The sequence below is a fragment of the Oncorhynchus tshawytscha genome, unplaced genomic scaffold, assembly GCF_018296145.1.
Source record: "Oncorhynchus tshawytscha isolate Ot180627B unplaced genomic scaffold, Otsh_v2.0 Un_contig_7308_pilon_pilon, whole genome shotgun sequence".
Taxonomy (NCBI): domain Eukaryota; kingdom Metazoa; phylum Chordata; class Actinopteri; order Salmoniformes; family Salmonidae; genus Oncorhynchus; species Oncorhynchus tshawytscha.
In genome coordinates, this window is record NW_024609411.1 from 127,999 (window position 1) to 154,952 (window position 26,954).

Genomic DNA, 26,954 nt, shown 5'->3' on the forward strand with positions numbered 1-26,954 from the left:
AAAACCCTTGGTAGAGCATGGGTGGAAGAGGCCTTGTGGTGCTGGGAAAACCCTTGGTAGAGCATGGGTGGAAGAGGCCTTGTGGTGCTGGGAAAACCCTTGGTAGAGCATGGGTGGAAGAGGCCTTGTGGTGCTGGGAAAACCCTTGGTAGAGCATGGGTGGAAGAGGCATTTGTGATGCGCATGTTCATTTCCTATCTTCAGACAAATGTCCATTCTCACTTAAAACTGAGTTTTTGTTTTGTTTTTAATCACACACACACACACACACACACACACACACACACACACACACACACACACATATATATTTTTTTGATTGATCAATACATATTTCTAATTGATTCCGTTAAGCCTAATTGTAGTGTTAAGACTGGGTCATTACGTACGTTTCGTTTCCGATCCCAGTACCGCCCTCGTGTGGATGTAAATACGCAGCGCTGCCCTTACAACAACAACAACAAAATATTAGTTTTCAAACTGCAGTAACATCATTCAACTGTGGTATTTTGGATGCAGTAAAATTACTCTATTTTTATTTTTTATTTTTTTTTAAAACAGTGCTATTTTGTACGCAGTATTTGCAACATACAGCTGTTAGACTTCACTTTAAGTGCAGTTAAATTGCACTGACCGCAATCTTTTTCCCCGTTAGGGTGGTAACTCAACTGGTCCCATTCCAAACTGTTGATCCACTCTCCACACTTTCCAGTTCTCTTGTACTTTCCGCATTTATAAACACAGTGTAGAGAGAATCTCTGGTCACCAAGTTCATCTCCTTCACACAGTGAAAAGTTCACCTTCATATTACGAACAAACAGTCGGGGATAGCAGTGACCAAACAAGTAATCTGCTCAAATTAAAAACATTTCTCATTCTGTCCCGGAACCAATGCCATATGCCACGCACGTGTCGTCCGGTTCCTGGAAACGAGCATTAACCCTCTCCCGTCCAAAGCCTCCTTTTCCCGTTTAGAAACAAATAAGACAAAAACAATTCATCTTAAGATAATATTGTTAAATAAGATTCCAATAACATCTTCAATAATAATAGTCATCCCGGTCTTGAACAATGCTACAAATAAATAGGCCTCGTGGGTTATAGGATGGGGGTGTATATACTAAGCAGCAACAGTGTGATGTTTACCACTTCTCTTATCGGTGTTATTGGACTGAGGGTCGAGACAACTTTTTTCGAAACTTAACGCCATTTCCGGATTCACACTCCCTCATTCACCCCGGGTTTTCGCCGCGGCCAGAATCCATGTTGTTTCTGTCTCTCTCCCACAGCGACGGAGCTCGTGAGCGGCCTGTCCAATAACCCTTCACGTTACTGGGACCTGTGTGTCTGAGAGTCGAGTTGTGTGTTTTGTATTCACCCCCCACCCCACCCCCCCCCAAAAAAAAAAGAAGATGGCAGACTTTCGGGACGACACCGGAGCTCGAGCCCTACTGGCCTTACAATCTGCCCCGTGCAGCCCTGTTCGAGTCGGGGTGACCTCACCCGCATACCCTCCCAATTTCACCTTCTCGGGCTCTTCGGTGCTGAGTCGGGGCTGCGCGATGCCTCCTCGCCTCGAGTCTCCTCCTCGGGCCCTGGCCAGGCTCGAAGGCCGGGACTTTGATTTCGTCATGAGGCAGCGGACAGTGACCGTAGGCCGTAACTCGTCGCACGGCTCCGTGGATATAAACATGGGTCACTCGAGCTTCATCTCTCGGCGGCACCTCCAGATCACCTTCGAGGAGCCGTGCGGGTTTTCGCTGCGCTGCCTCGGGAAGAACGGCGTCTTCGTGGACGGCGTGTTTCAGAGGAGAGGCGCGCCTCCCCTGCAGCTGCCCCGGGAGTAAGTACCTGCCACAAGTCACATTTTTAGCTGCCTACTGTAAAGTTAGCAACATTAGCATGCTAGTTATGTTAAAAATAACTTATTTTTTTGGGGGGACTTGTTAATAAACACCTGCCACAATTCACATTTTTTTAGCTGTAAGTTAGAAAGTTAAGACTACTAGTCAAAGTTGTCTACTCTATGCATTGAAAACCCGACATTGTAAAATATATATATATATATAGCCACAGTCTCCTAACTTGGTTTAAAACTACATTGGGAAGATACGAGCTGTTTAGCTAAAGTGAATCCATTGCAGTCTTATGGTCTTTAGGAGACAGTAGCTAAACGGGAAACATTTTAGCGTTAATTTGTGTTAACTCACTGTGGGGGTTTTGACGGACGGTGGTGGCGACGTTGCGGCCCGTAAACACAGAATGTAAACAGTCAGTCACAAGTCAGCATGACGGCTATTTACTATCAAATCAAAGTTTATTGGTCGCGGAACACAGATCTGCAGGTGCAGCAATATACGTGTGTTTCTAGCTCCCAACAGGGCACTAATACCGAGCAAGAAATACAAAAAAATACACACAATCCCCTCCCCAAAAATAAAAATCTATATATATAGATAGATAGATAGACAGACAAAACACACTAATCCACTGATTTGAAGGGGTTTAGTATATAAATGAATAATATATGGCCAAAAGTATGTGGACAACCCTTCAAATTAGTGGATTTGTTTATTTCATCCGCACCCATTGCTGACAGCTGTATATAATCGAACACACGGCCATGCAATCTCCATAGACAAACATTAACAGTAGAATGGCCTTAGTGGAGAGCTCAGTGACTTTCAACGTGGTACCGTCATAGGATGCTATCTTTCCAACAAGTCAGGTTGTAAAAATGGCTGCCTTTTCTAGAGCTGCCTCCCCAGTCAACTATAAGTGCTGTTATTGTGAAGTGGAAACGTCTAGGAGCAACAACGGCTCAGCCTCGAAGTGGTAGAACACGCCATTTTTAAATGTAATTTATTTAATCTTTCAACTAGGCAAGTCAATTAAGAACAAATTCTTATTTACAATGACTGCCAAACCCTAACCTGGACAACTCTGGGTCGATTGTGCACCGTCCTATGGGACTCCCAATCACAGCTGGTTGGGATACAGCCTGGAATCAAACCTCTAGCACTGAGATGCAGTGCCTTAGACCGCTGCGCCACCCGGGAAGCTCACAGGAAGGGGCCGCTGAAGCGTCCATTTGTTGTTGTCTGTCCTCCGTTGCAACACTCACTACAGACTCCAAACTGCCTCTGGAAGCAACGTCAGCACAATAACTATTGATCGAGAGCTTCATGAAATGGGTTTCCGGTGACTGAGCAGCCGCACACACACAAGCCTAAGATCACCGTGCCGCAGCGCCAAGCCGTCAGCTGATCACACAGATGACAATACTGTTGCTTTGTTTTTTTTGTAATGAGGAATAGGATTAAGAATCCTATGATGTCATCTCAAATCATCCAATGGGATCTCATCAATTAGAGATGTATCTCCTCCTTTCCCGGTCACACATTTTGAAAGGAGAACCTTACCCAGGTGTGTGGGTGTTTTCAAAAATAAAGTGTGAGGCAGGTACAGCTGGCAGGTACAGCTGGCAGTGTGTGTGTGTGTGTGTGTGTGTGTGTGTGCAAAAGTCTGTCTGTCTCCGTCTATATGCTAACCTGCTGCCACCAACTGAATAACTTAGTGGCACCAGTACCACCAGGGGAACATGTTAGTCTGGAGGCCTGTACACACCGGTGTAACCAGCTGTGTTAAAAGGTTCCGCCCCTTAAATAAAAAATAAAAGACCCAAAAACAAACTGCCTGTAGCTCCAGGACCTGAAGCAGGACCTGAAGCAAGGATATGCATATTCATGATACCAAATGCAAGGATATGCATATTCATGACACCAAATGCAAGGATATGCATATTCATGACACCAAATGCAAGGGATATGCATATTCATGACACCAAATGCAAGGATATGCATATTCATGACACCAAATGCAAGGATATGCATATTCATGACACCAAATGCAAGGATATGCATATTCATGATACCATTTGAAAGGAAACACTGAAGTTTGTGGAAATGTTAAATGAATGTAGGAGAATGTAACACATTAGATCTGCTAAACGATAATACATTTCCTTATCTAACTTAGGACTTTAGGTGCAATTTAGATTTTGGCCACTAGATGGCAGCAGTGTATGTGCAAAGTTTTAGCCTGATCCAATGAACCATTGCATTTCTGTTCAAGATATTGTATCAAGACTGCCCAAATGTGCCTAATTGGTTTATTAATACATTTTCAAGTTCATAATTGTGCACTCTCCTCAAACAATAGCATGGCATTAGTTCACTGTAATAGCTACTGTAAATTAGACAGTGCAGTTAGATTAACAAGAAGTTAGACATATCTGATATGGGCAGAAAGCTTATGTCCTGGGAAATGTTCTTGTTACTTACAACCTCATGCTAATCACATTAGCCTACGTTAAATCAACCGTCCCATGGAGGGACCCACCGATTCTGTAGAGGTTTTAAACTTATTGCTGGGTTGGAACTAAAGCCTGCACTACCAGGAAGTAGGAAGTGTTCTACTGAAGAGATGTCTAGTAACTCTAAGATACACTGAAGTAAACACCTCTGTCCGTCTTCCTCCCGATCTCCTCTTTCCCTCTCCTCCTCTTTCCCTCTCCTCCTCTTTCCTCTTCCCTCTCCTCCTCTTCCCTCTCCTCCTCTTCCCCTCCTCCTCTTCCCTCTCCTCCTCTTCTCTCCTCTTCCCTCTCCTCCTCTTCCCTCTCCTCCTCTTCCCTCTCCTCCTCTTTCCTCTCTCCTCTTTCCTCTCTTCCCTCTCCTCCTCTTTCCTCTCTTCCTCTCCTCCTCTTTCCTCTTCCCTTTCCTCTCTTCCCTTTCCTCTCTTCCCTCTCCTCCTCTTCCCTCTTCCTCTCCTCCTCTTCCCTCTCCTCCTCTTCCCTCTCCTCCTCTTTCCTCTCCTCCTCTTTCCTCTCTTCCCTCTCCTCCTCTTTCCTCTCTTCCCTCTCCTCCTCTTCCCTCTCCTCCTCTTTCCTCTTCCCTTTCCTCTCTTCCCTTTCCTCTCTTCCCTCTCCTCCTCTTCCCTCTCTTCCCTCTCCTCCTCTTCCCTCTCCTCCTCTTCCCTCTCCTCCTCTTCCCTCTCTTCCCTCTCCTCCTCTTCCCTCTCCTCCTCTTCCCTCTCTTCCCTCTCCTCCCTCCTCCCTCTCTTCCCTTTCCTCTCTTCCCTCTCCTCCTCTTCCCTCCTCTTCCCTCTCCTCCTCTTCCCTCTCCTCCTCTTTCTTCTCCTCCTCTCCTCTTCCCTCTCCTCCTCTTCCCTCTCTTCCCTCTCCTCCTCTTTCCTCTCCTCCTCTTTCCTCTCCTCCTCTTTCCTCTCCTCCTCTTCCCTCTCCTCCTCTTTCCTCTCTTCCCTCTCCTCCTCTTTCCTCTTTCCTCTCTTCCTCTTCCTCCTCCTCTTCCCTCTCCTCCTCTTCCCTCTCCTCCTCTTTCCTCTCTCTCCTCTTTCCTCTCTTCCCTCTCCTCCTCTTTCCTCTTTCCTCTTCCCTCTCCTCCTCTTCCTCTCCTCCTCTTCCCTCTCCTCTCTTCCCTCTCCTCCTCTTCCCTCTCCTCCTCTTCCTCTCCTCCTCTTCCCTCTCCTCCTCTTCCCCTCTTTCCCTCCTCTCTTTCCTCTCCTCCTCTTTCCTCTCCTCCTCTTTCCTCTCCCTCTCCTCCTCTTCCTCTCCTCCTCTTCCCCTCTCCTCCTCTTTCCTCTCCTCCTCTTCCCTCTCCTCCTTTCCTCTCTTCCCTCTCCTCCTCTTCCCTCTCCTCCTCTTTCCTCTCTTCCTCTCCTCCTCTTTCCTCTCTCCTCTCCCTTCCCTCTCCTCCTCTTTCCTCTCCTCCTCTTTCCTCTCCTCCTCTTCCCTCTCCTCCCTCTCCTCCTCTTCTCCTCCTCTTTCCTCTCCTCCTCTTCCCTCTCCTCCTCTTTCCTCTTTCCTCCTCCTCTTCCTCTCCTCCTCTTTCCTCCTCTTCCTCTCCTCCTCTTTCCTCCTCTTCCCCTCCTCCTCTTTCCCTCCCTCTCCTCCTCTTCCCTCTCCTCCTCTTTCCTCCTCTTTCCTCTCCTCCTCTTTCCTCTCCTCCTCTTCTCCTCCTCTTCCCTCTCCTCCTCTTCCCTCCTCTCTTTCTCTCCTCTTCCCTCTCCTCCTCTTCCTCTCCTCCTCTTTCCTCCTCTTCCCTCTCCTCCTCTTTCCTCTCCTCCTCTTTCCTCTCCTCCTCTTTCCTCCTCTTCCCTCTCCTCCTCTTTCCTCCTCTTCCCTCTCCTCCTCTTTCCCTCCTCCTCTTTCCTCTCCTCCTCTTTCCTCTCCTCCCTCCCTCTCCTCCTCTTTCCTCCTCTTCCCTCTCCTCCTCTTTCCTCCTCTTCCCTCTCCTCCTCTTTCCTCTCTTCCCTCTCCTCCTCTTTCCTCTCTTTCCTCTCCTCTTTCCCTCCTCCTCTTCCTCTCCTCCTCTTTCCTCTCCTCCTCTTCCTCTCCCCTCCTCCTCCTCCCTCTTCCCTTTCCTCCTCTTCCCTCTCTTTCCTCTCCTCCTCTTTCCTCTCCTCCTCTTCCCTCTCCTCTTCCTCTTTCCCTCCTCCCCCTCTCCTCCTCTTTCCTCTCCTCCTCTTTCCTCCTCTTCCCTCTCCTCCTCTCCTCTCTTCCCTCTCCTCCTCTTTCCTCTCTCCTCTTTCCCTCCTCCTCTTCCCTCTCCTCCCTCCTCTTCCTCTCCTCCTCTCTTCCCTCTCCTCCTCTCTCCTCCTCTTTCCTCTCCTCCTCTTCCCTCTCCTCCTCCTCTCCTCTCTTTCCTCTCCTCCTCTTTCCTCTCCTCCTCTCCTCCTCTTCCCTCTCCTCCTCTTTCCTCTCCTCCTCTTCCTCTCCTCTCCTCTCCTCCTCTTTCCTCTCCTCCTCTTCCCTCTCCTCCTCTTTCCCCTCTTTCCTCTCCTCCTCTTCCCTCTCCTCCTCTTTCCTCTTTCCTTCCTCCTCTTTCCTCTCCTCCTTTCCCTCTCCTCCTCTTTCCTCCTCTTCCTCTCCTCCTCTTTCCTCTCCTCCTCTTTCCCCTCTCTCTCCTCCTCTTTCCTCCTCTTCCCTCTCCTCCTCTTCCCTCTCCTCCTCTTCCCTCTCCTCTCCTCCTCTTCCCTTCCCTCCTCTTCTTCCCTCTCCTCCTCTTCTTCCTCTCCTCTTCCCTCCTCCTTCCCTCTCCTCCCTCTTCCCTCCTCCCTCTCCTCCCCTCTCCTCCTTCCCTCTCCTCTCTCCCTCTCCTCCTCTTCCCTCTCCCTCTCCTCTTCCCTCTCTTCCCCTCCCCTTCCCCTCCTTCCCTCTCCTCCCCTCTCCTCCTCTTCCCTCCTTCCCTCTCCTCCCTCTCCTCCTCCTTCCCTCTCCTTCCCTCTCCTCCCCTCTCCTCCTCCTTCCCTCTCCTCCCCTCTCCTCCTCTTCCCTCTCCTCCTCCTAGATGTGTGTTCAGGTTCCCCAGTACAGTGATCAAAATCCAGTTCTCCTCTCTGTTGTCTGGGGAGGAGTCGAGAGAGGAGGAGCAGCGGTCTCCCCCGACCCGCCTCACTCTCCTCCCACACATCTCCCCCCTCAAGATCAGCATTCCCACAATGCACCACGAGGACCTGCGACACCTGGTCAGCCCGCTGCCCTCTCCGACAGGGACCCTCAGGTGAGGAGACACACCAACACATGCCTGCTCTCACACACACACACACACACACACACACACACACACACACACACACACACACACACACGTTCAGAATCTCTGAATTGGCTTTAGTGGAGGCTTGTGTCATGACATCATCATTCAGGGGAATTTCAGATTGTCCCTGATTTGTCTAGTTTTTATTTTGGTGACTGTTAGTTCTCAAACAACATGATCTTATTTCAATATATAGCTCTTATCTTTTATTTCAATATATAGCTCTTATCTTTTATTTCGATATATAGCTCTTATCCTTTATTTCAATTTATAGCTCTTATCTTTTCTACATACTTTTATATCTGGGTTTTAGTCATTTTAATTTGACAATAAAAACATTTATCCGTTTTGAAAAATTATATACTTTTTTATTATTATTATTGTTATTATTGTTGTTGTTGTTATTATTATCTTCTTTACTGTTTGGACATAGGCACCTGAAAACACTCGCCCAATACTTTGAGTCAGAATTTTAAAAAAACCTGGAAAGAGGAAGTATTCTAGCATATTCCCTGTGTGTCTGTCTCCCCCTGGTGGTGTGTGTGTTGTCCTGCACCACGTGGGCCATCCGGTGTCATAGTATGTGTACACAAGCCATATATGGCACGGCAGCCGCTAGCAGGCTCCTGATTGGTCCAACCCCAGGTTTTTTTTTTTTTTTGCCTCAGCTTGTGTTTTTTTCTCCTGCTCTCCACTCACTGGTTTCCTTTTCAGAGCTCCCCTTAGGCCCCACTCACACACTTACACACTCCCCATACACACACTCCCCCATACACACACACACACACACACTCCCACACACACACACTCCCGCATTCTCCCCCATACACACACACACCCCTTCCCTCGCTCCTATCACACTGTGACCTTTTTCAAGCTTGCTACTGTAACACCCCCCACACACACACAACAATTAACACACTAACACATTTTTTGTACACACACACACACACACACACACACACACATTCCCAAAACAAAAACATTGGGCCTTCACATGGTAATACGAGCCACTGATCTAGTTGGACAAGTTTATACTGTGTGTGTTTTATATTCTCCCCAAACCTCCCCCTCTCCTTGGCAGTTCTCGTGCTGACACTGTTGGGGGGGGGGAGACGGAGAAGAGGAGGGACGTGTAGTGAAAGAAGGGGGTGGAGTATTGTCGTTTGTAGCAAAAGTAAGGTGCTGAAAAAAAGACTGATTTATTACAAAAAGACTGAAGATTTATTACACCCTGTTAATTACATCTATTTGACTTCTGAAGTTTGGAAAATTTGCAGAGTTCTAGAGTGGTTATTTGCAGAGTTCTAGAGTGGTTACTACCCTATTTGCAAGTTTACAACAAGTTCTAGTTTATTTGCTAGTTCTAGAGTGGTACACCTATTTGCAGAGTTTGGAGGTTCCAGAGTTGTACACCTATTTGCATAGTTCTAGAGTGGTACACCTATTTGCATAGTTCTAGAGTGGTACACCTATTTGCATAGTTCTAGAGTGGTACACCTATTTGCATAGTTCTAGAGTGGTACACCTATTTGCAGAGTTCTAGAGTGGTACACCTATTTGCAGAGTTCTAGAGTTTTATCATTTTACTGTTCCAGTTAGTTCTAAGGTTGTTTAATTAGAGTTTTAACTGTTCTCTAGTTCAGTGTTTCCCATCCAGGAGTTCTTGGCCCCTCCACGGGAGGTACTTGAAGACTCATGAGACCATAGGCCTACTGGTAAAATGTACACGAGGGGGTACTTCAGGGTTACTCCGGGCAGAGCAAAAAACAATTGGTGGAACACTTAAAAGATCAGGAACCACTGCTTTAGTTGTAGAGCTGTACTGCTCCGGTTAGTTCTACGGGTGTTTGATTATAGGTTAGTTCTACGGGTGTTTGATTATAGCTCCAGTTAGTTCTACGGGTGTTTGATTATAGCTCCAGTTAGTTCTACGGGTGTTTGATTATAGCTCCAGTTAGTTCTACGGGTGTTTGATTATAGCTCCGGTTAGTTCTACGGGTGTTTGATTATAGCTCCAGTTAGTTCTACGGGTGTTTGATTATAGCTCCAGTTAGTTCTACGGGTGTTTGATTATAGCTCCAGTTAGTTCTACGGGTGTTTGATTATAGCTACGGGTGTTTGATTTGTTAGTTCTACGGGTGTTTGGGTGTTTGTTTGATTATAGCTCCAGTTAGTTCTACGGGTGTTTGATTATAGCTCCAGTTAGTTCTACGGGTGTTTGATTATAGCTCCAGTTAGTTAGTTCTACGGGTGTTTGATTATAGCTCCGGGTGTTTGATTTAGTTCTACGGGTGTTTGATTATAGCTCCAGTTAGTTCTACGGGTGTTTGATTATAGCTCCAGTTAGTTCTAGCTCCGGGTACGGGTGTTTGATTATTAGTTAGTTCCGGGTGTTTGATTATAGCTCCAGTTAGTTCTACGGGTGTTTGATTTATAGCTCCTGTTAGTTCTACGGGTGTTTGATTATAGCTCCAGTTAGTTCTACGGTTTGATTATAGCTCCTGTTAGTTCTACGGGTGTTTGATTATAGCTCCAGTTAGTTCTACGGGTGTTTGATTATAGCTCCGGTTAGTTCTACGGTTTGATTTGAGTTTAAACATTTTTTTTAAATCTAACTTTTCCTGTCTATTTTCTTTCTCTCTCTCTCCTTTCATACGTCTTCAACTCTTCTCCTTCCTCTTCTCTCCTTCCTCTTCTTTTGTTTGAACCACCTGCAGACGCACTACAGCATCTGAGCCAAAACAAACACACACACACTCTCCCCTGGAAGCCAGTGTTTACTTTGCTGCCCGGAGGAGGGGCCTGTGTGTGTGTGGTCTTGGGATCTTCCCACTGTAACGTAGGGATATACAGTGCCTTCAGAAAGTATTCAAACCACTTGACTTTTTACACCTTTTGTTAATGTTAAAGCCTTATTCTAAATTGGATTATATCGTCCCGTCCCCCCCATCAATCTACACACAATACCCCATAATGACATCACAATACCCCATAATGACATCACAATACCCCATAATGACATCACAATACCCCATAATGACATCACAATACCCCATAATGACAAAGGGAAAACAGGTTTTTAGAAATGTTTGCAAAAATATATATATATATATATCACATTTTATGTAAGTATTCAGACCCTTTCCTCAGTACTTTGTTGAAGCACCTTTGGCAGCGATTACAGAATCGAGTCTTCTTGGGTTTGACGCTACAAGCTTGGCATATCTGTATTTGGGGAGTTTCTCACATTCTTCTCTGCAGATCCTCTTAAGCTCTGTCAGGTTGGATGGGGAGCGTCGCTGCAAAGTTATTTTCAGGTCTCTTCAGAGATGTTTGATCGGGTTCAAGTCCGGGCTCTGGCTGGGCCGCTCACAGTATTATGGTTATAAATGTAATGTTGAAGGGTGGTCAACTATCCTCCAGGAGATTCCAGCTGCTGGGGGTGCAGGCTTTTACTCCAGCCCTGCTCTAACACAACCACGTTGTAAAATATCAGCTGCTCAACAGGAACCTTGATAAGCTGACTGGTGTGTTTGAGCAGGGTTGGACCAAGAACCTGCACGCCCAGTAACTCTCCAGATGGAGGGGTGACGGACCACATGTGTTTTATACAGCAGCCAATCAGAGCAGAGCAGGCTCCAATAGCAGGAGATGGTATCTAATACATGGGATCAGACAGCAGGAGATGGTATCTAATACATGGGATCAGACAGCAGCAGGAGATGGTATCTAATACATGGGATCAGACAGCAGCAGGAGATGGTATCTAATACATGGAATCAGACAGCAGGAGATGGTATCTATGGGATCAGACACATGGGATCAGACAGCAGGAGATGGTATCTAATACATGGGATCAGACAGCAGGAGATGGTATCTAATACATGGGATCAGACAGCAGGAGATGGTATCTAATACATGGTGGGATCAGACAGCAGGAGATGGTATCTAATACATGGGATCAGACAGCAGCAGGAGATGGTATCTAATACATGGGATCAGACAGCAGGAGATGGTATCTAATACATGGGATCAGACAGCAGCAGGAGATGGTATCTAATACATGGGATCAGACAGCAGCAGGAGATGGTATCTAATACATGGGATCAGACAGCAGCAGGAGAGGAGATGGTATCTAATACATGGGATCAGACAGCAGCAGGAGATGGTATCTAATACATGGGATCAGACAGCAGCAGGAGATGGTATCTAATACATGGGATCAGACAGCAGCAGGAGATGGTATCTAATACAGGAGGAGGAGATGGATCAGACATGGGCAGAGGAGATGGTATCTAATACATGGGATCAGACAGCAGCAGGAGATGGTATCTAATACATGGGATCAGACAGCAGGTGGAGATGGTATCTAATACATGGGATCAGACAGCAGGAGATGGTATCTACCGACTAGCATCACTACTCTGGACGGTTCTGACTTAGAATATATGGAAAACTACAAATAAGTGGGTGTCTGGTTAGACTGTAAACTCTCCTTCCAGACTCATATTAAACATCTCCAATCCAAAATTAAATCTAGAATCAGCTTTCTATTTCGCAACAAAGCCTCCTTCACTCACGTCGCCAAACATCCCCTCGTAAAACTGACCATCCTACCGAACCTCGACTCCGGCAATGTCATTTACAAAATAGCCTCCAACACTCTACTCAGCAAACTGGATGCAGTCTATCACAGTGTCATCCGTTTTTTTGTCACCAATGCCCCATAAACCACCCACTACTGCGACCTGTATGCTCGGCTGGCCTTCGCTGCATATTCGTCGCCAGATCCACTGGCTCCAGGTCATCTATAAGTCTTTGCTAAGTAAAGCTCCGCCTTATCTCAGCTCACTGGTCACGATAACAACACCCACCCGTCGCACGTGTTCCAGCAGGTATATCTCACTGGTCATCCCCAAATCCAACACCTCATTTGGCCGCCTTTCCTTCCAGTTCTCTGCTGCCAATGACTGGAACGAATTGCAAAAAAATCACTGAAGCTGGAGACTTGTATTTCCCTCACTAACTTTAAGCATCAGATATCTGAGCAGCTAACCAATCGCTGCAGCTGTACATAGACCATCTGTAAATAGCCCATCCAATCTGCCTACCTCATCCCCATATTGTTTTTATTTACTTTTCTGCTCATTTGCACACCAGTATCTCTACTTGCACATCATCATCTGCACATCTATCCCTCCAGTGTTAATCTGCTAAATTGTGATTACGAGCTACTATGGCCTATTTATTGCCTTACCTCGTCACGCTATTTGCACACACTGTATATAGACTTTCTTTTTTTTCTATTGTGTTATTGACTGAACACTTGTTTATTCCATGTGTAAATCTGTGTTGTTGTTTGTGTCGCACTGCTTTGCTTTATCTTGGCCAAGTCGCAGTTGTAAATGAGAACCTACCTGGTTAAATAAAGGTGAAATAAAAAAATACAAATGTACCCACGGAAGTCAGTTACGACCCTGAACTGCATTCAGGTCTAGACCCTGGTGAGGACGAAGTTTATGCAGAAATTATTTGGTTGTTCAAAGCCACAGTTTCATCAGCTGTCAAGGTGGCTGGTTTCAGACTATCAAGAAGCCTGATGTGGAGGTCCTGGGCTGGCGTGGTTACACGTGGTCTGAGGTTGAGGAGGTCCTGGGCTGGCGTGGTTACACGTGGTCTGAGGTTGAGGAGGTCCTGGACTGGCGTGGTTACACGTGGTCTGAGGTTGAGGAGGTCCTGGGCTGGCGTGGTTACACGTGGTCTGAGGTGTGAGGCCGGTCCTGGGGTACTGCCAAATTATCTGGGTTGGAGGCAGCTTCTGGTTGAGAAATTAACATTGGGTTATCTGAAACAGCTCTGCTGGAGATGGTTCCTGGGTCAGCGTGAGGAATTTCACGCAAAACTTGAGACATCTGTGACATTGGGATGTGACAAAACTGCACAACTACCCCTTTTATGGTCCCAGCACAAGGTGCTCCTGTGTAATGATCGTGCTGTTTAATCAGCTTCTTGATATGCCACACCTGTCAGGTGGATGAATTATCTTGACTAAAGGACAAATACTCACTAACAGAAAACAACATTTTTAGAGAAATAACCTTTTTTTTTGTGCGATTGGAACAATTTGGGGATTTTTTAAATTTCAGCTCATGAAACATGGGACCAACACTTTACATGTTGCACTTTGTATTGCTGTTCAGTGTAAATATCCTACTACCAGTCAGCTCTCTTTGTATTGCTGTTCAGTGTAAATATCCTACTACCAGTCAGCTCTCTTTGTATTGCTGTTCAGTGTAAATATCCTACTACCAGTCAGCTCTCTTTGTATTGCTGTTCAGTGTAAATATCCTACTACCAGTCAGCTCTCTTTGTATTGCTGTTCAGTGTAAATATCCTACTACCAGTCAGCTCTCTTTGTATTGCTGTTCAGTGTAAATATCCTACTACCAGTCAGCTCTCTTTGTATTGCTGTTCAGTGATCATACTACCAGTCAGCTCTCTTTGTATTGACTGTTCAGTGTAAATATCCTACTACAACATTTTCTTTGTATTGCTGTTCAGTGTAAATATCCACTACCAGTCAGCTCTCTTTGATGTTCAGTGTAAACATCCTACTACCAGTCAGCTCTCTTTGTGTTGCTGTTCAGTGTAAATATCCTACTACCAGTCAGCTCTCTTTGTATTGCTGTTCAGTGTAAATATCCTACTACCAGTCAGCTCTCTTTGTATTGCTGTTCAGTGTAAATATCCTACTACCAGTCAGCTCTCTTTGTATTGCTGTTCAGTGTAAATATCCTACTACCAGTCAGCTCTCTTTGTATTGCTGTTCAGTGTAAATATCCTACTACCAGTCAGCTCTCTTTGTATTGCTGTTCAGTGTAAATATCATACTACCAGTCAGCTCTCTTTGTATTGCTGTTCAGTGTAAATATCCTACTACCAGTCAGCTCTCTTTGTATTGCTGTTCAGTGTAAATATCCTACTACCAGTCAGCTCTCTTTGTATTGCTGTTCAGTGTAAATATCCTACTACCAGTCAGCTCTCTTTGTATTGCTGTTCAGTGTAAATATCCTACTACCAGTCAGCTCTCTTTGTATTGCTGTTCAGTGTAAATATCCTACTACCAGTCAGCTCTCTCACCCAGCTGTTTGATGTACATCAAATCAGGGAATTATTTTACAAAGACATGGAAACCATTTATAAATGTAATGTTGCAGGGTGGCCAATCAGAGCACTCTCCAGGAGATTCCAGATGACGTGTTTTATACAGCAGCCAATCAGAGCAGAGCAGGCTCCAATTTATACGTGGGATCAGACAGCAGGAGATTTGTCATATGTTGAGGTTATGGTGACACCCAGGGGGCCTCTTTCAGTGTTACAAATCACCAAGGTCCAAATAAATGAGTCTGGAACACAGCGTAGGGGCCGGCGGCGCTCAGTAAATCTGCACAGTTGTTCCAGGTAATGGGTTTTTGTCAAATGTTCTGTGTAAATGGTTTAAAGTAGTCCTAGGATTGGATGGTTTGTTCAACTTTGAACTCGATGGTTTCTCCTTGACATACCCTCATTTTTTTTTTTAACTTAAAAATGTATTCGCAATTCTGTTAGGTGGAGTTACCCTATTCTATTCTAGATCTTTCTCTCTCTCTCCTCATCCTTCTCTCATCCTTTTCTCCTTTCCTTCTCATTCTCCTCCTCCCCTCTCATCCTTCTCTCCTCTCCTTCTCATTCTCCTCTACTTCTCATCCTTCTCTCCTCTCCTTTCCTTCTCATTCTCCTCTCCTTCTCCCCTCTCATCCTTCTCTCCTCTCATCCTTCTCTCCTTTCCTTCTCCTCTCATCCTTCTCTCCTCTCATCCTTCTCTCCTCTCATCCTTCTCTCCTCTCATCCTTCTCCCCTCTCATCCTTCTCCCCTCTCATCCTTCTCCCCCTCTCATCCTTCTCCCCTCTCATCCTTCTCTCCCTCTCATCCTTCTCTCCTCTCATCCTTCTCTCCTCTCATCCTCTCCCTCTCATCCTTCTCCCCTCTCATCCTTCTCTCCTCTCATCCTTCTCTCCTCTCATCCTTCTCCCTCTCATCCTTCTCTCCTCTCATCCTTCTCTCCTCTCATCCTTCTCCCTCTCATCCTTCTCCCCTCTCATCCTTCTCCCCTCTCATCCTTCTCCCCTCTCATCCTTCTCCCCTCTCATCCTTCTCTCCTCTCCTTCTCCCCTCTCATCCTTCTCCCCTCGCATCCTTCTCTCCCTCTCCTTCTCATTCTCCTCTCCTTCTCCCCTCTCATCCTTCTCATCCTTCTCCTCTTCTCCCCTCTCATCCTCCTCTCCAGTGTTCCTAACTCGTGCCCGGCCAGTCCGAGGGGTGCGGGGTCATCGGGTTATCGTTACGGACGCAACGTGACATCTGACCTCCAGCTGGCTGCGGAGTTCGCTGCCAAGGCTGTCTCCGAGCAACAGCGGGGCGTTGCCGAGCAACACGGAGAGTCCGGCGGTGGAGACAGCCCCAAGGTATACTTCACTGTGTGTGTGTATATATTAACCCCTCTCTCCTGTCTTATCCAGGATGAATCTAAGGTATATATATATATGTGTATATGTATATGTATCCAAGGTATACTTCACTCTGTGTGTGTGTGTTTGTGTCTACTGTGTGTGTGTATATATTAACCCCTCTCTCCTGTCTTATCCAGGATGACTCTAAGCCTCCCTACTCGTATGCCCAGTTGATAGTCCAGGCCATCTCTTCAGCACCAGACAGACAGCTGACCCTGTCTGGAATCTACACACACATCACCAAACACTACCCCTACTATCGCACTGCAGACAAGGGCTGGCAGGTAACTAGACACATCACCTACCCCTACTACCAGGTAACTAGACACGTCACCTACCCCTACTACCAGGTAACTAGACACGTCACCTACCCCTACTACCAGGTAACTAGACACATCACCTACCCCTACTACCAGGTAACTAGACACATCACCTACCCCTACTACCAGGTAACTAGACACGTCACCTACCCCTACTACCAGGTAACTAGACACGTCACCTACCCCGACTACCAGGTAACTAGTAACTACCAGGTAACTAGACACGTCACCTACCCCGACTACCAGGTAACTAGACACGTCACCTACCCCGACTACCAGGTAACTAGACACGTCACCTACCCCGACTACCAGGTAACTAGACACGTCACCTACCCCGACTACCAGGTAACTAGACACGTCACCTACCCCGACTACCAGGTAACTAGACACGTCACCTACCCCCGACTACCAGGTAACTAGACACGTCACCTACCCCTACTACCAGGTAACTAGACACGTCACCTACCCCTACTACCAGGTAACTAGACACGTCACCTACCCCTACTACCAGGTAACTAGACACGTCACCTACCCCTACTACCAGGTAACTAGACACATCACCTACCCCTACTACCAGGTAACTAGACACATCACCTACCCCTACTACCAGGTAACTAGACACGTCACCTACCCCTACTACAGGTAACTACCCCTACTACCAGGTAACTAGACACGTCACCTACCCCTACTACACCTACCCCTACTACCAGGTAACTAGACAGGTAACACACTCACCTACCCCTACTACCCCTACTACCAGGTAACTAGACACGTCACCTACCCCTACTACCAGGTAACTAGACACGTCACCTACCCCTACTACCAGGTAACTAGACACGTCACCTACCCCTACTACCAGGTAACTAGACACGTCACCTACCCCGACTACCAGGTAACTAGGTTTTTGATGTAATGTTGTGTTCTCTCTCCGAAGCATCACCAACTCTCCTCCCCTTCCTCTGTTCCCAGAACTCGATCCGCCACAACCTGTCTCTGAACCGTTACTTCCTGAAGGTGGCTCGTAGCCAGGAGGAGCCTGGGAAAGGTAGTTTCTGGCGCGTGGACTCGGCCTCCGAGGGCAAGCTGGTGGAACAAGCCTTCAGGAAGAGACGGCAGAGGGGCGTGGCCTGCTTCCGCACGCCGTTCGGACCGCTCTCGTCCAGGTACGACCCCTGAACCCTGACCTCTAGCTAATCAAGTTCGTGAAGAGCAACTGTTAGTAGAACCAGGTGTGTTATAGTGCAGGGTTGTAGTAAAAGCCTGCACACACAGTAGCTTCTCTTCAGACTGTTAGTAGAACCAGGTGTGTTATAGTGCAGGGTTGTAGTAAAAGCCTGCACACACAGTAGCTTCTCTTCAGACCCTCCTTGATGTAACCCCTCAGTTCAACAGTTCTCTCTGTCCTCTCTGTCCTCTCTGTCCTCTCTGTCTCTCTCTGTCCTCTCTGTCCTCTCTGTCCTCTCTGTCCTCTCTGTCCTCTCTGTCCTCTCTGTCCTCTGTCCTCTGTCCTCTGTCCTCTGTCCTCTGTCCTCTCTGTCCTCTGTCTTCTGTCCTCTCTGTCCTCTGTCCTCTCTGTCCTCTCTGTCTCTGTCCTCTCTGTCCTCTCTGTCTCTGTCCTCTCTGTCCTCTCTGTCCTCTCTGTCCTCTCTGTCTCTGTCTCTGTCCTCTCTGTCCTCTCTGTCCTCTCTGTCCTCTCTGTCTCTGTCCCTCTGTCCTCTGTCCTCTGTCCTCTCTGTCCTCTGTCTCTCTGTCCTCTGTCCTCTCTGTCCTCTCTGTCTCTGTCCTCTCTGTCCTCTCTGTCTCTGTCCTCTCTGTCCTCTGTCTCTGTCCTCTCTGTCCTCTCTGTCCTCTGTCCTCTGTCCTCTCTGTCTGTGTCCTCTGTCTCTGTCTCTATCCTCTCTCTCCTCTCTGTCCTCTGTCCTCTGTCCTCTGTCAGTTCAACAGTTATAATCTGTCTGTTTCTGCCTCTGTCTCTCTCTGTCCTCTCTCTGTCCTCTCTGTCCTCTGTCAGTTCAACAGTTATAATCTGTCCTCTCTGCCTCTGTCCTCTCTGTCCTCTCTGTCTCTGTCCTCTCTGTCTCTGTCCTCTGTCCTCTCTGTCTCTCTGTCCTCTCTGTCCTCTCTGTCCTCTCTCTGTCCTCTCTGTCTCTCTGTCCTCTGTCCTCTGTCTCTCTGTCCTCTCTGTCCTCTCTGTCCTCTCTGTCCTCTCTGTCTCTCTGTCCTCTCTCTCTGTCCTCTCTGTCCTCTCTGTCCTCTGTCTTCAACAGTTATAATCTGTCTGTTTCTGTCTCTGTCCTCTCTCTCTGTCTCTCTCTCTGTCCTCTCTGTCCTCTCTCTGTCAGTTCAACAGTTATAATCTGTCTCTCTGTCTGTCCTCTCTCCTCTCTGTCCTCTGTCAGTTCAACAGTTATAATCTGTCTGTTTCTGTCCTCTGTCCTCTCTGTCCTCTCTCTCTGTCCTCTCCTCTCTGTCCTCTGTCCTCTCCTCTCTGTCCTCTGTCAGTTCAACAGTTATAATCTGTCTGTTTCTGCCTCTGTCCTCTCTGTCCTCTCCTCTCTGTCCTCTGTCAGTTCAACAGTTATAATCTGTCTGTTTCTGCCTCTGTCCTCTCTCTCTGTCCTCTCTCTCTCTGTCCTCTCTCTCTCTCCTCTCTGTCCTCTGTCAGTTCAACAGTTATAATCTGTCTGTTTCTGCCTCTGTCCTCTCTGTCCTCTCCTCTCTGTCCTCTCTCTCTGTCCTCTCCTCTCTGTCCTCTCTCTCTCTCCTCTCTGTCCTCTGTCAGTTCAACAGTTATAATCTGTCTGTTTCTGCCTCTGTCCTCTCTCTCTCTGTCCTCTCTGTCCTCTGTCAGTTCAACAGTTATAATCTGTCTGTTTCTGCCTCTGTCTCTCTCTCTCTGTCCTCTCTCTCTCTGTCCTCTCTCTCTCTCCTCTCTGTCCTCTGTCAGTTCAACAGTTATAATCTGTCTGTTTCTGCCTCTGTCCTCTCTCTCTCTCTGTCCTCTGTCAGTTCAACAGTTATAATCTGTCTGTTTCTGCCTCTGTCCTCTCTCTCTCTGTCCTCTCTGTCCTCTGTCAGTTCAACAGTTATAATCTGTCTGTTTCTGCCTCTGTCCTCTCTCTCTCTGTCCTCTCTGTCCTCTCTGTCCTCTCCTCTCTGTCAGTTAAACAGTTATAATCTGTCTGTTTCTGCCTCTGTCCTCTCTGTCCTCTCTCTCTCTCCTCTCTGTCCTCTGTCAGTTCAACAGTTATAATCTGTCTGTTTCTGCTCTCTCTCCTCTCTGTCCTCTGTCAGTTAAACAGTTATAATCTGTCTGTTTCTGCCTCTGTCTCTCTCTCTGTCCTCTCTGTCTCTCTCTCTCTCTCCTCTCTGTCCTCTGTCAGTTCAACAGTTATAATCTGTCTGTTTCTGCCTCTGTCCTCTCTCTCTCTCCTCTCTGTCCTCTGTCAGTTCAACAGTTATAATCTGTCTGTTTCTGCCTCTGTCCTCTCTCTCTCTGTCCTCTCTGTCCTCTGTCAGTTAATCTGTCTGTTTCTGCCTCTGTTTAACTCTCTCTCTCTGTCCTCTCTGTCCTCTCTGTCCTCTGTCAGTTAAACAGTTATAATCCTTCTTTCTATTTAACTCTCCCCTCTGTCCTCTCTGTCCTCTCTGTCCTCTCTCCTCTCTCTTCTTCTGCTCTCGTTTAATTGGATAGAACAAAGTAACTCTCTCTCTCAGGAAGGTGTGGTTGGATAGAACAAAGTAAGTCTCTCTCTCAGGAAGGTGTGGTTGGATAGAACAAAGTAAGTCTCTCTCAGGAAGGTGTGTGTCTGAAACAATCCTGGAGTGTGTGTTCGCTCTCACCTTATGAAAAGTCCCATTCTCAGTCTGAGAGGAGGGGTGGGCCTGTTTCGCTGGAGTTAAACAGTTTAATGCTGTCGTGTTTCGCTGGAGGGGAGGGGGGGCGGCGTGTTTTTCTGGAGGGTGTGTGTTTGCAGTGTGTTAATGCCCTAACCATTCCCCCTCTCTAGGAGTGCCCCAGCCTCCCCCACCCACCAGGGTCTCCTCTCCCCTCCCTCCAGTGGTCTTCAGACCCCAGAGTGTCTCTCAAGAGAGGGATCTCCTCTGTCTCACCACCACGACCTCGCTCACAAACTGGCCTCCGTACCAGAGTACAGATATACACAGAGCGCCCCAGGTAGGGACACATCTACACCATAACCTGTCCTCCTCACTAGATACAGAGCTCCCCAGGTAGGGACACCATAACAGCTCCCCAGGTAAGTAACCTCCCTCACAGGACAGAGCTCCCCAGGTAGGGACACATCTACACCATAACCTGTCCTCCCCAACAACCATAACCTGAGTGTACAGTCCCCAGGTAGGGACACATCTCACCATAATGACTAGATACAGAGTCCCCCAGGTAGGGACACATCTACACCATAACCTGTCCTCCTCACTGCTGGAGATACAGAGCTCCCCAGGTAGGGACACTACACCATAACCTGTCCTCCCTAGATACAGAGATACCCAGGTAGGGACACATCTACACCATAACTGTTTTCTGATACCTGTCCTAACCATTCCCCCTCACTAGATACAGAGCTCCCCAGGTAGGGACACATCTACACCATAACCTGTCCTCCTCACTAGATACAGAGCTCCCCAGGTAGGGACACATCTACACCATAACCTGTCCCCTCACTAGATACAGAGTACCCAGGTAGGGGGTCCTCACTAGATACAGAGCTCCCCAGCCATCCCCACCCACCAGGGTAGGGACCTCCATAACCTGTCCTCCAGTGGTCTTCAGGTAGATCCCCATAAGTGTCCTCTCAAGACACATCTACACCATAAGAGATCTCCCCTAGGGACACATCTCACCATAACCTGTCCTCGCTCACAAGAGCTGGACACATCTACACCATAACCTGTCCTCCTCACTAGATACAGAGCTCCCCAGGTAGGGACACATCTACACCATAACCTGTCCTCCTCACTAGATACAGAGCTCCCCAGGTAGGGACACATCTACACCATAACCTGTCCTCCTCACTAGATACAGAGCTCCCCAGGTAGGGACACATCTACACCATAACCTGTCCTCCTCACTAGATACAGAGCTCCCCAGGTAGGGACACATCTACAGATGCTCAGACAACTAAAGACAGTGTTTGTGTCCCCTCCCCCCCCAGGTTCTCCAGTTCATGGCCAGCCTGTGATCATGGCCGCCCCGCCCCACCCCCTGCCCTCGGGGATGGGTAAACCCCTGGCCTTGTTCTCTGGCCCCGGAGTCGCTGGGGGACAGACCCTCCACATGCTGCAGAGCCCACCCAACACCCTCACCATGCTCCGTCTGGTCACCACGGCTACGGCCTCCCACCCCCCAAACGGGTACATCCTCACCCCTGGCGGGGGCCAGAGTCGTGGTAATACCGGCGCTGGCCAGCAGGGAGCAGAGGGCACCGGCGAGCAGAGAGGTACGGCTAGATTGTGACCCCAATCCCAAATGAACCCTCCTAGACCCTACAATCTGAGAGGATTTGACCAGTGATTGTAAAATGGCAATAGTTCTACCTCGCACTCTGATAGGCTAGGTAGAAATGGAACCATATTGCTTACACCAATCAAATCCTTTTGAAATCTCCACGAGTGTATTGTGCTGAAGGTTTATAGGGTTCCTTATGGATCTGATGCATACTGTGTATAAACGGTGCCTTCTGGGAAAGTATTCAGACCCCCTTGACTTTTTCAACATTTTATGTTACAGCCTTATTCTTAAAATATATATATATATATATTACAAAAATACTAAATCTACACACAATACCCATAATGAGAAAGGAAAAAACGTTTTTTAGCATTTGTGCAAAATGTGAGTGAATTTGGTCTGAATACTGTTCTACATCTCTCTCACAAATCAAATTGTATTTGTCACATTCACCGAACACAACAGGCGGTATTTTTTTCACAGTTTGTTTTCCAGCTGCTGTTTTATGAGGTCAATCTGGTCGATTTTTATTCAAAATCTGACTTTTTTTTTTTCCCCCTGGCCACCAAAATAAAAGTGGACATAAAATAGGTGTCAATACATCAATAAACAGGGAAAAGGAGGTACGGGATTATTTTATACACCTATTTATGTCAACTTTTATTTTGGTGGCAAGGAAAATGTCCAAAATTGAATATTTCCTTGCCACCAAAATAAATATATATATGTGTGTATGCAACAATTTCAAAGATTTTACGCAAGTTACAGTTCATAGAAGGAAATTCGTCCATTTGAAATAAATTCATCTAATCTATGGAATTCACATGACAGGGAACAAAGGCACTTCAAAATAAACATGAAATAAATTCATCTAATCTATGGAATTCACATGACAGGGAACAAAGGCACTTCAAAATAAACATGAAATAAATTCATCTAATCTATGGAATTCACATGACAGGGAACAAAGGCACTTCAAAATAAACATGAAATAAATTCATCTGATCTATGGAATTCACATGACAGGGAACAAAGGCACTTCAAAATAAACATGAAATAAATTCATCTAATCTATGGAATTCACATGACAGGGAACAAAGGCACTTCAAAATAAACATGAAATAAATTCATCTAATCTATGGAATTCACATGACAGGGAACAAAGGCACGTGTTGTCACTTCAAAATAAACATGAAATAAATTCATCTAAGGGAACAAAGGCACGTGTTGTCACTTCAAAATAAACATGAAATAAATTCATCTAATCTATGGAATTCACATGACAGGGAACAAAGGCACTTCAAAATAAACATGAAATAAATTCATCTAATCTATGGAATTCACATGACAGGGAACAAAGGCACTTCAAAATAAACATGAAATAAATTCATCTAATCTATGGAATTCACATGACAGGGAACAAAGGCACTTCAAAATAAACATGAAATAAATTCATCTAATCTATGGAATTCACATGACAGGGAACAAATGCACTTCAAAATAAACATGAAGGGAAGTAGACTGTGGAAGAACTGGGACATTTTCATCTTCCAGGAACTGTGTACAGATCAGAGCAACATGGGGCTCTGGTACATTATCATGCTGAAACATGAGGTGACGGCTTCTCCAGCGAGGCCAGTGGCCATTTTGGCTTCATCACGTTGGAGGTGACTCATGGTAGAGAAATGAACATTACATTCCCTGCAGTCAGCATGCCAATTGCACGCTCCCTCAACTTGAGACGCCTGTTGCGTTGCGTTGTGTGACAAAACTGCACATTTTAGAGGGGCCTTTTATTGTTCCCAGCACAAGGTGCACCTGTGTAATAATCATGCTGTTTAAACACCTGTCGGTGGATGGATTATCTTGACAAAGGAGAAATGCTCACTAACAGCGACGTAAACAAATTTGTGCACAAAATTTTATAGAAATTAGCATTTTTGTACATTTCTGCTTCATGTAACAAAACTCTTTACATATTGTTTTATATCGGTGTTTTATATCGGTGTTTTATATCGGTGTTTTATATCGGTGTTTTATATCGGTGTTTTATATTGTTTTATATCGGTGTTTTATATCGGTGTTTTATATTGTTTTATATCGGTGTTTTATATCGGTGTTTTATATCAGTGTTTTATATCGGTGTTTTATATCGTTGTTTTATATCGGTGTTTTATATCGGTGTTTTATATCGGTGTTTTATATCGGTGTTTTATATTGTTTTATATCGGTGTTTTATATCGTTGTTTTATATTGGTGTTTTATATTGGTGTTTTATATCGGTGTTTTATATTGTTTTATATCGGTGTTTTATATTGTTTTATATTGGTGTTTTATATTGTTTTATATCGGTGTTTTATATCGGTGTTTTATATCGGTGTTTTATATCGGTGTTTTATATTGTTTTATATCGGTGTTTTATATCGTTGTTTTATATTGGTGTTTTATATTGTTTTATATCGGTGTTTTATATTGTTTTATATCGGTGTTTTATATTGTTGTTTTATATCGGTGTTTTATATTGGTGTTTTATATTGTTTTATATCGGTGTTTTATATTGTTTTATATCGGTGTTTTATATTGGTGTTTTATATTGTTTTATATTGGTGTTTTATATTGGTGTTTTATATCGGTGTTTTATATCAGTGTTTTATATTGTTTTATATCGTTGTTTTATATTGGTGTTTTATATCGGTGTTTTATATTGTTTTATATCGGTGTTTTATATTGTTTTATATCGGTGTTTTATATCGGTGTTTTATATCAGTGTTTTATATCGGTGTTCAGTATATTAATACGTTTCTCCCCCAGACTCGCAGCAGCAGAACAGGGAGCGAGTGATCCAGTCGTTGGAGGGAGCTCAACAGGGGGCTCAGGGGTCAGAGGGGCGTGGCATATCTCTGGGGCTGCACCAACTTCCTGTCCGCCCTGTCACTCAGAACGGCAAACACACTGCCGTCGCCACGGCTACCGGCGTCGCCAACGCTTACGGTACGGCTACCTTAGCAACCGGTGTTTTTTTTTTTGTTGACATGGTTGGTATGTTAATTTAATTTGATGCATGGTGAGTTATGTCTCATTATGGTGTTGTATTGACTCTGTCCTTCCTCTCTCCTCTTCCTCACCTCCCCTTCCTCCCATCCCCACCTCCAGCTCTGACCAGTCCTCTCCAGATCCTGGCAGCCCAGGCCTCCAGCTCCCCCCCAGTCCTGGTGAGCAGACAGCCCAGCGCGGGGCCTGATGTTGGGCCGGAGGTGCCAGGCGACCCTCAGGCTAAGAGGCCCAAGATGGAGGAGGACGAGGCGGCTCCTCCCCCCATTCAGCAGCCAGTCATCGTGGCCATGAGTTCTCAGCCACACGACAACAGAAAGTAGAACTGCTGAACTCTAACCCCTTGACCTGGTGTCTAGAGGAGGAGGAGGAGCCTCTCTGGGTGAACCATCTCACCAGTCTGACCCCTGGGTCCCAGTGTCTGCTGGTTCACCCCCTGACCTGGTGTCTAGAGGAGGAGGAGGAGCCTCTCTGGGTGAACCCTCTGACCCCTGGGTCCCAGTGTCTGCTGGTTCACCCTCTGACCCCTGGGTCCCAGTGTCTGCTGGTTCACCCTCTGACCCCTGGGTCCCAGTGTCTGCTGGTTCACCCTCTGACCCCTGGGTCCCAGTGTCTGCTGGTTCACCCTCTGACCCCTGGGTCCTGCTTCAGACCAGAGCCCTACTCCCAACATAGTGTACTGCTTCAGACCAGAGCCCTACTCCCAACATAGTGTACTGCTTCAGACCAGAGCCCTACTCCCAACATAGTGTACTGCTTCAGACCAGAGCCCTACTCCCAACATAGTGTACTGCTTTAGGTTTGAGGTAAGGACCAGCAGACACTGTGGCTCAGGAGAGGAGGGGCCCTGCAGGACCCGGTGTGTGTTTGGAGGAGGGAGGAAAGAGGAGAGGAGGGAGGAGGCTAATCTAATTTAGACGATCTGATTGTGTTTAATTTCATCATTAGAAGATGCTGAGTTCTAACCTGGGTCAACAACACACTGCAAATACTCTGTACTATAATACTCTGTACTATACTATAATACTCTGTACTATAATACTCTGTACTGTACTATAATACTCTGTACTATACTATAATACTCTGTACTATACTATAATACTCTGTACTATACTATAATACTCTGTACTATACTATAATACTCTGTACTATAATACTCTGCACTATACTATAATACTCGGCACTATAATACTCTGTACTATAATACTCTGTACTATAATACTCTGTACTATAATACTCTGTACTATAATATAATACTCTGTACTATAATACTCTGTACTATACTATAATACTCTGCACTATACTATAATACTCTGTACTATACTACTCTGTACTATACTACTCTGTACTATAATACTCTGTACTATACTACTCTGTACTATAATATAATACTCTGTGCTATAATACTCTGTACTATACTATAATACTCTGTACTATAATACTCTGTACTATAATACTCTGTACTATACTACTCTGTACTATACTACTCTGTACTATACTATACTACTCTGTACTATAATACTCTGTACTATACTATACTACTCTGTACTATACTACTCTGTACTATAATACTGTATACCACACCTGGGTCACACAGGTGATATGATACTGATGCTGATATAATACTCTGTGGATCTCAGCTGTGTGACCCCGGGTGTGGATCTCAGCTGTGTGACCCCGGGTGTGGATCTCAGCTGTGTGACCCCAGGTGTGGATCTCAGCTGTGTGACCCCAGGTGTGGATCTCAGCTGTGTGACCCCAGGTGTGGATCTCAGCTGTGTGACCCCAGGTGTGGATCTCAGCTGTGTGACCCCAGGTGTGGATCTCAGCTGTGTGACCCCAGGTGTGGATCTCAGCTGTGTGACCCCGGGTGTGGATCTCAGCTGTGTGACCCCGGGTGTGGATCTCAGCTGTGTGACCCCGGGTGTGGATCTCAGCTGT

At 46.2% G+C, this 26,954-nt stretch overlaps 1 protein-coding gene across 1 annotated transcript; it reads left to right on the forward strand.

The window, feature by feature from the left end:
- Window positions 1-1,271: 1,271 nt before the first annotated feature.
- foxk1 (forkhead box K1) lies at window positions 1,272-26,954 on the forward strand. The gene is made up of 9 exons (XM_042315196.1): window positions 1,272-1,843; window positions 7,368-7,580; window positions 15,947-16,124; window positions 16,307-16,453; window positions 17,459-17,652; window positions 20,500-20,666; window positions 21,667-21,951; window positions 24,774-24,953; window positions 25,116-26,954. Exons 1-9 carry the CDS (start codon window positions 1,413-1,415, stop codon window positions 25,334-25,336), a joined length of 2,016 nt encoding a protein of 671 aa, XP_042171130.1. The 5' UTR covers window positions 1,272-1,412; the 3' UTR covers window positions 25,337-26,954.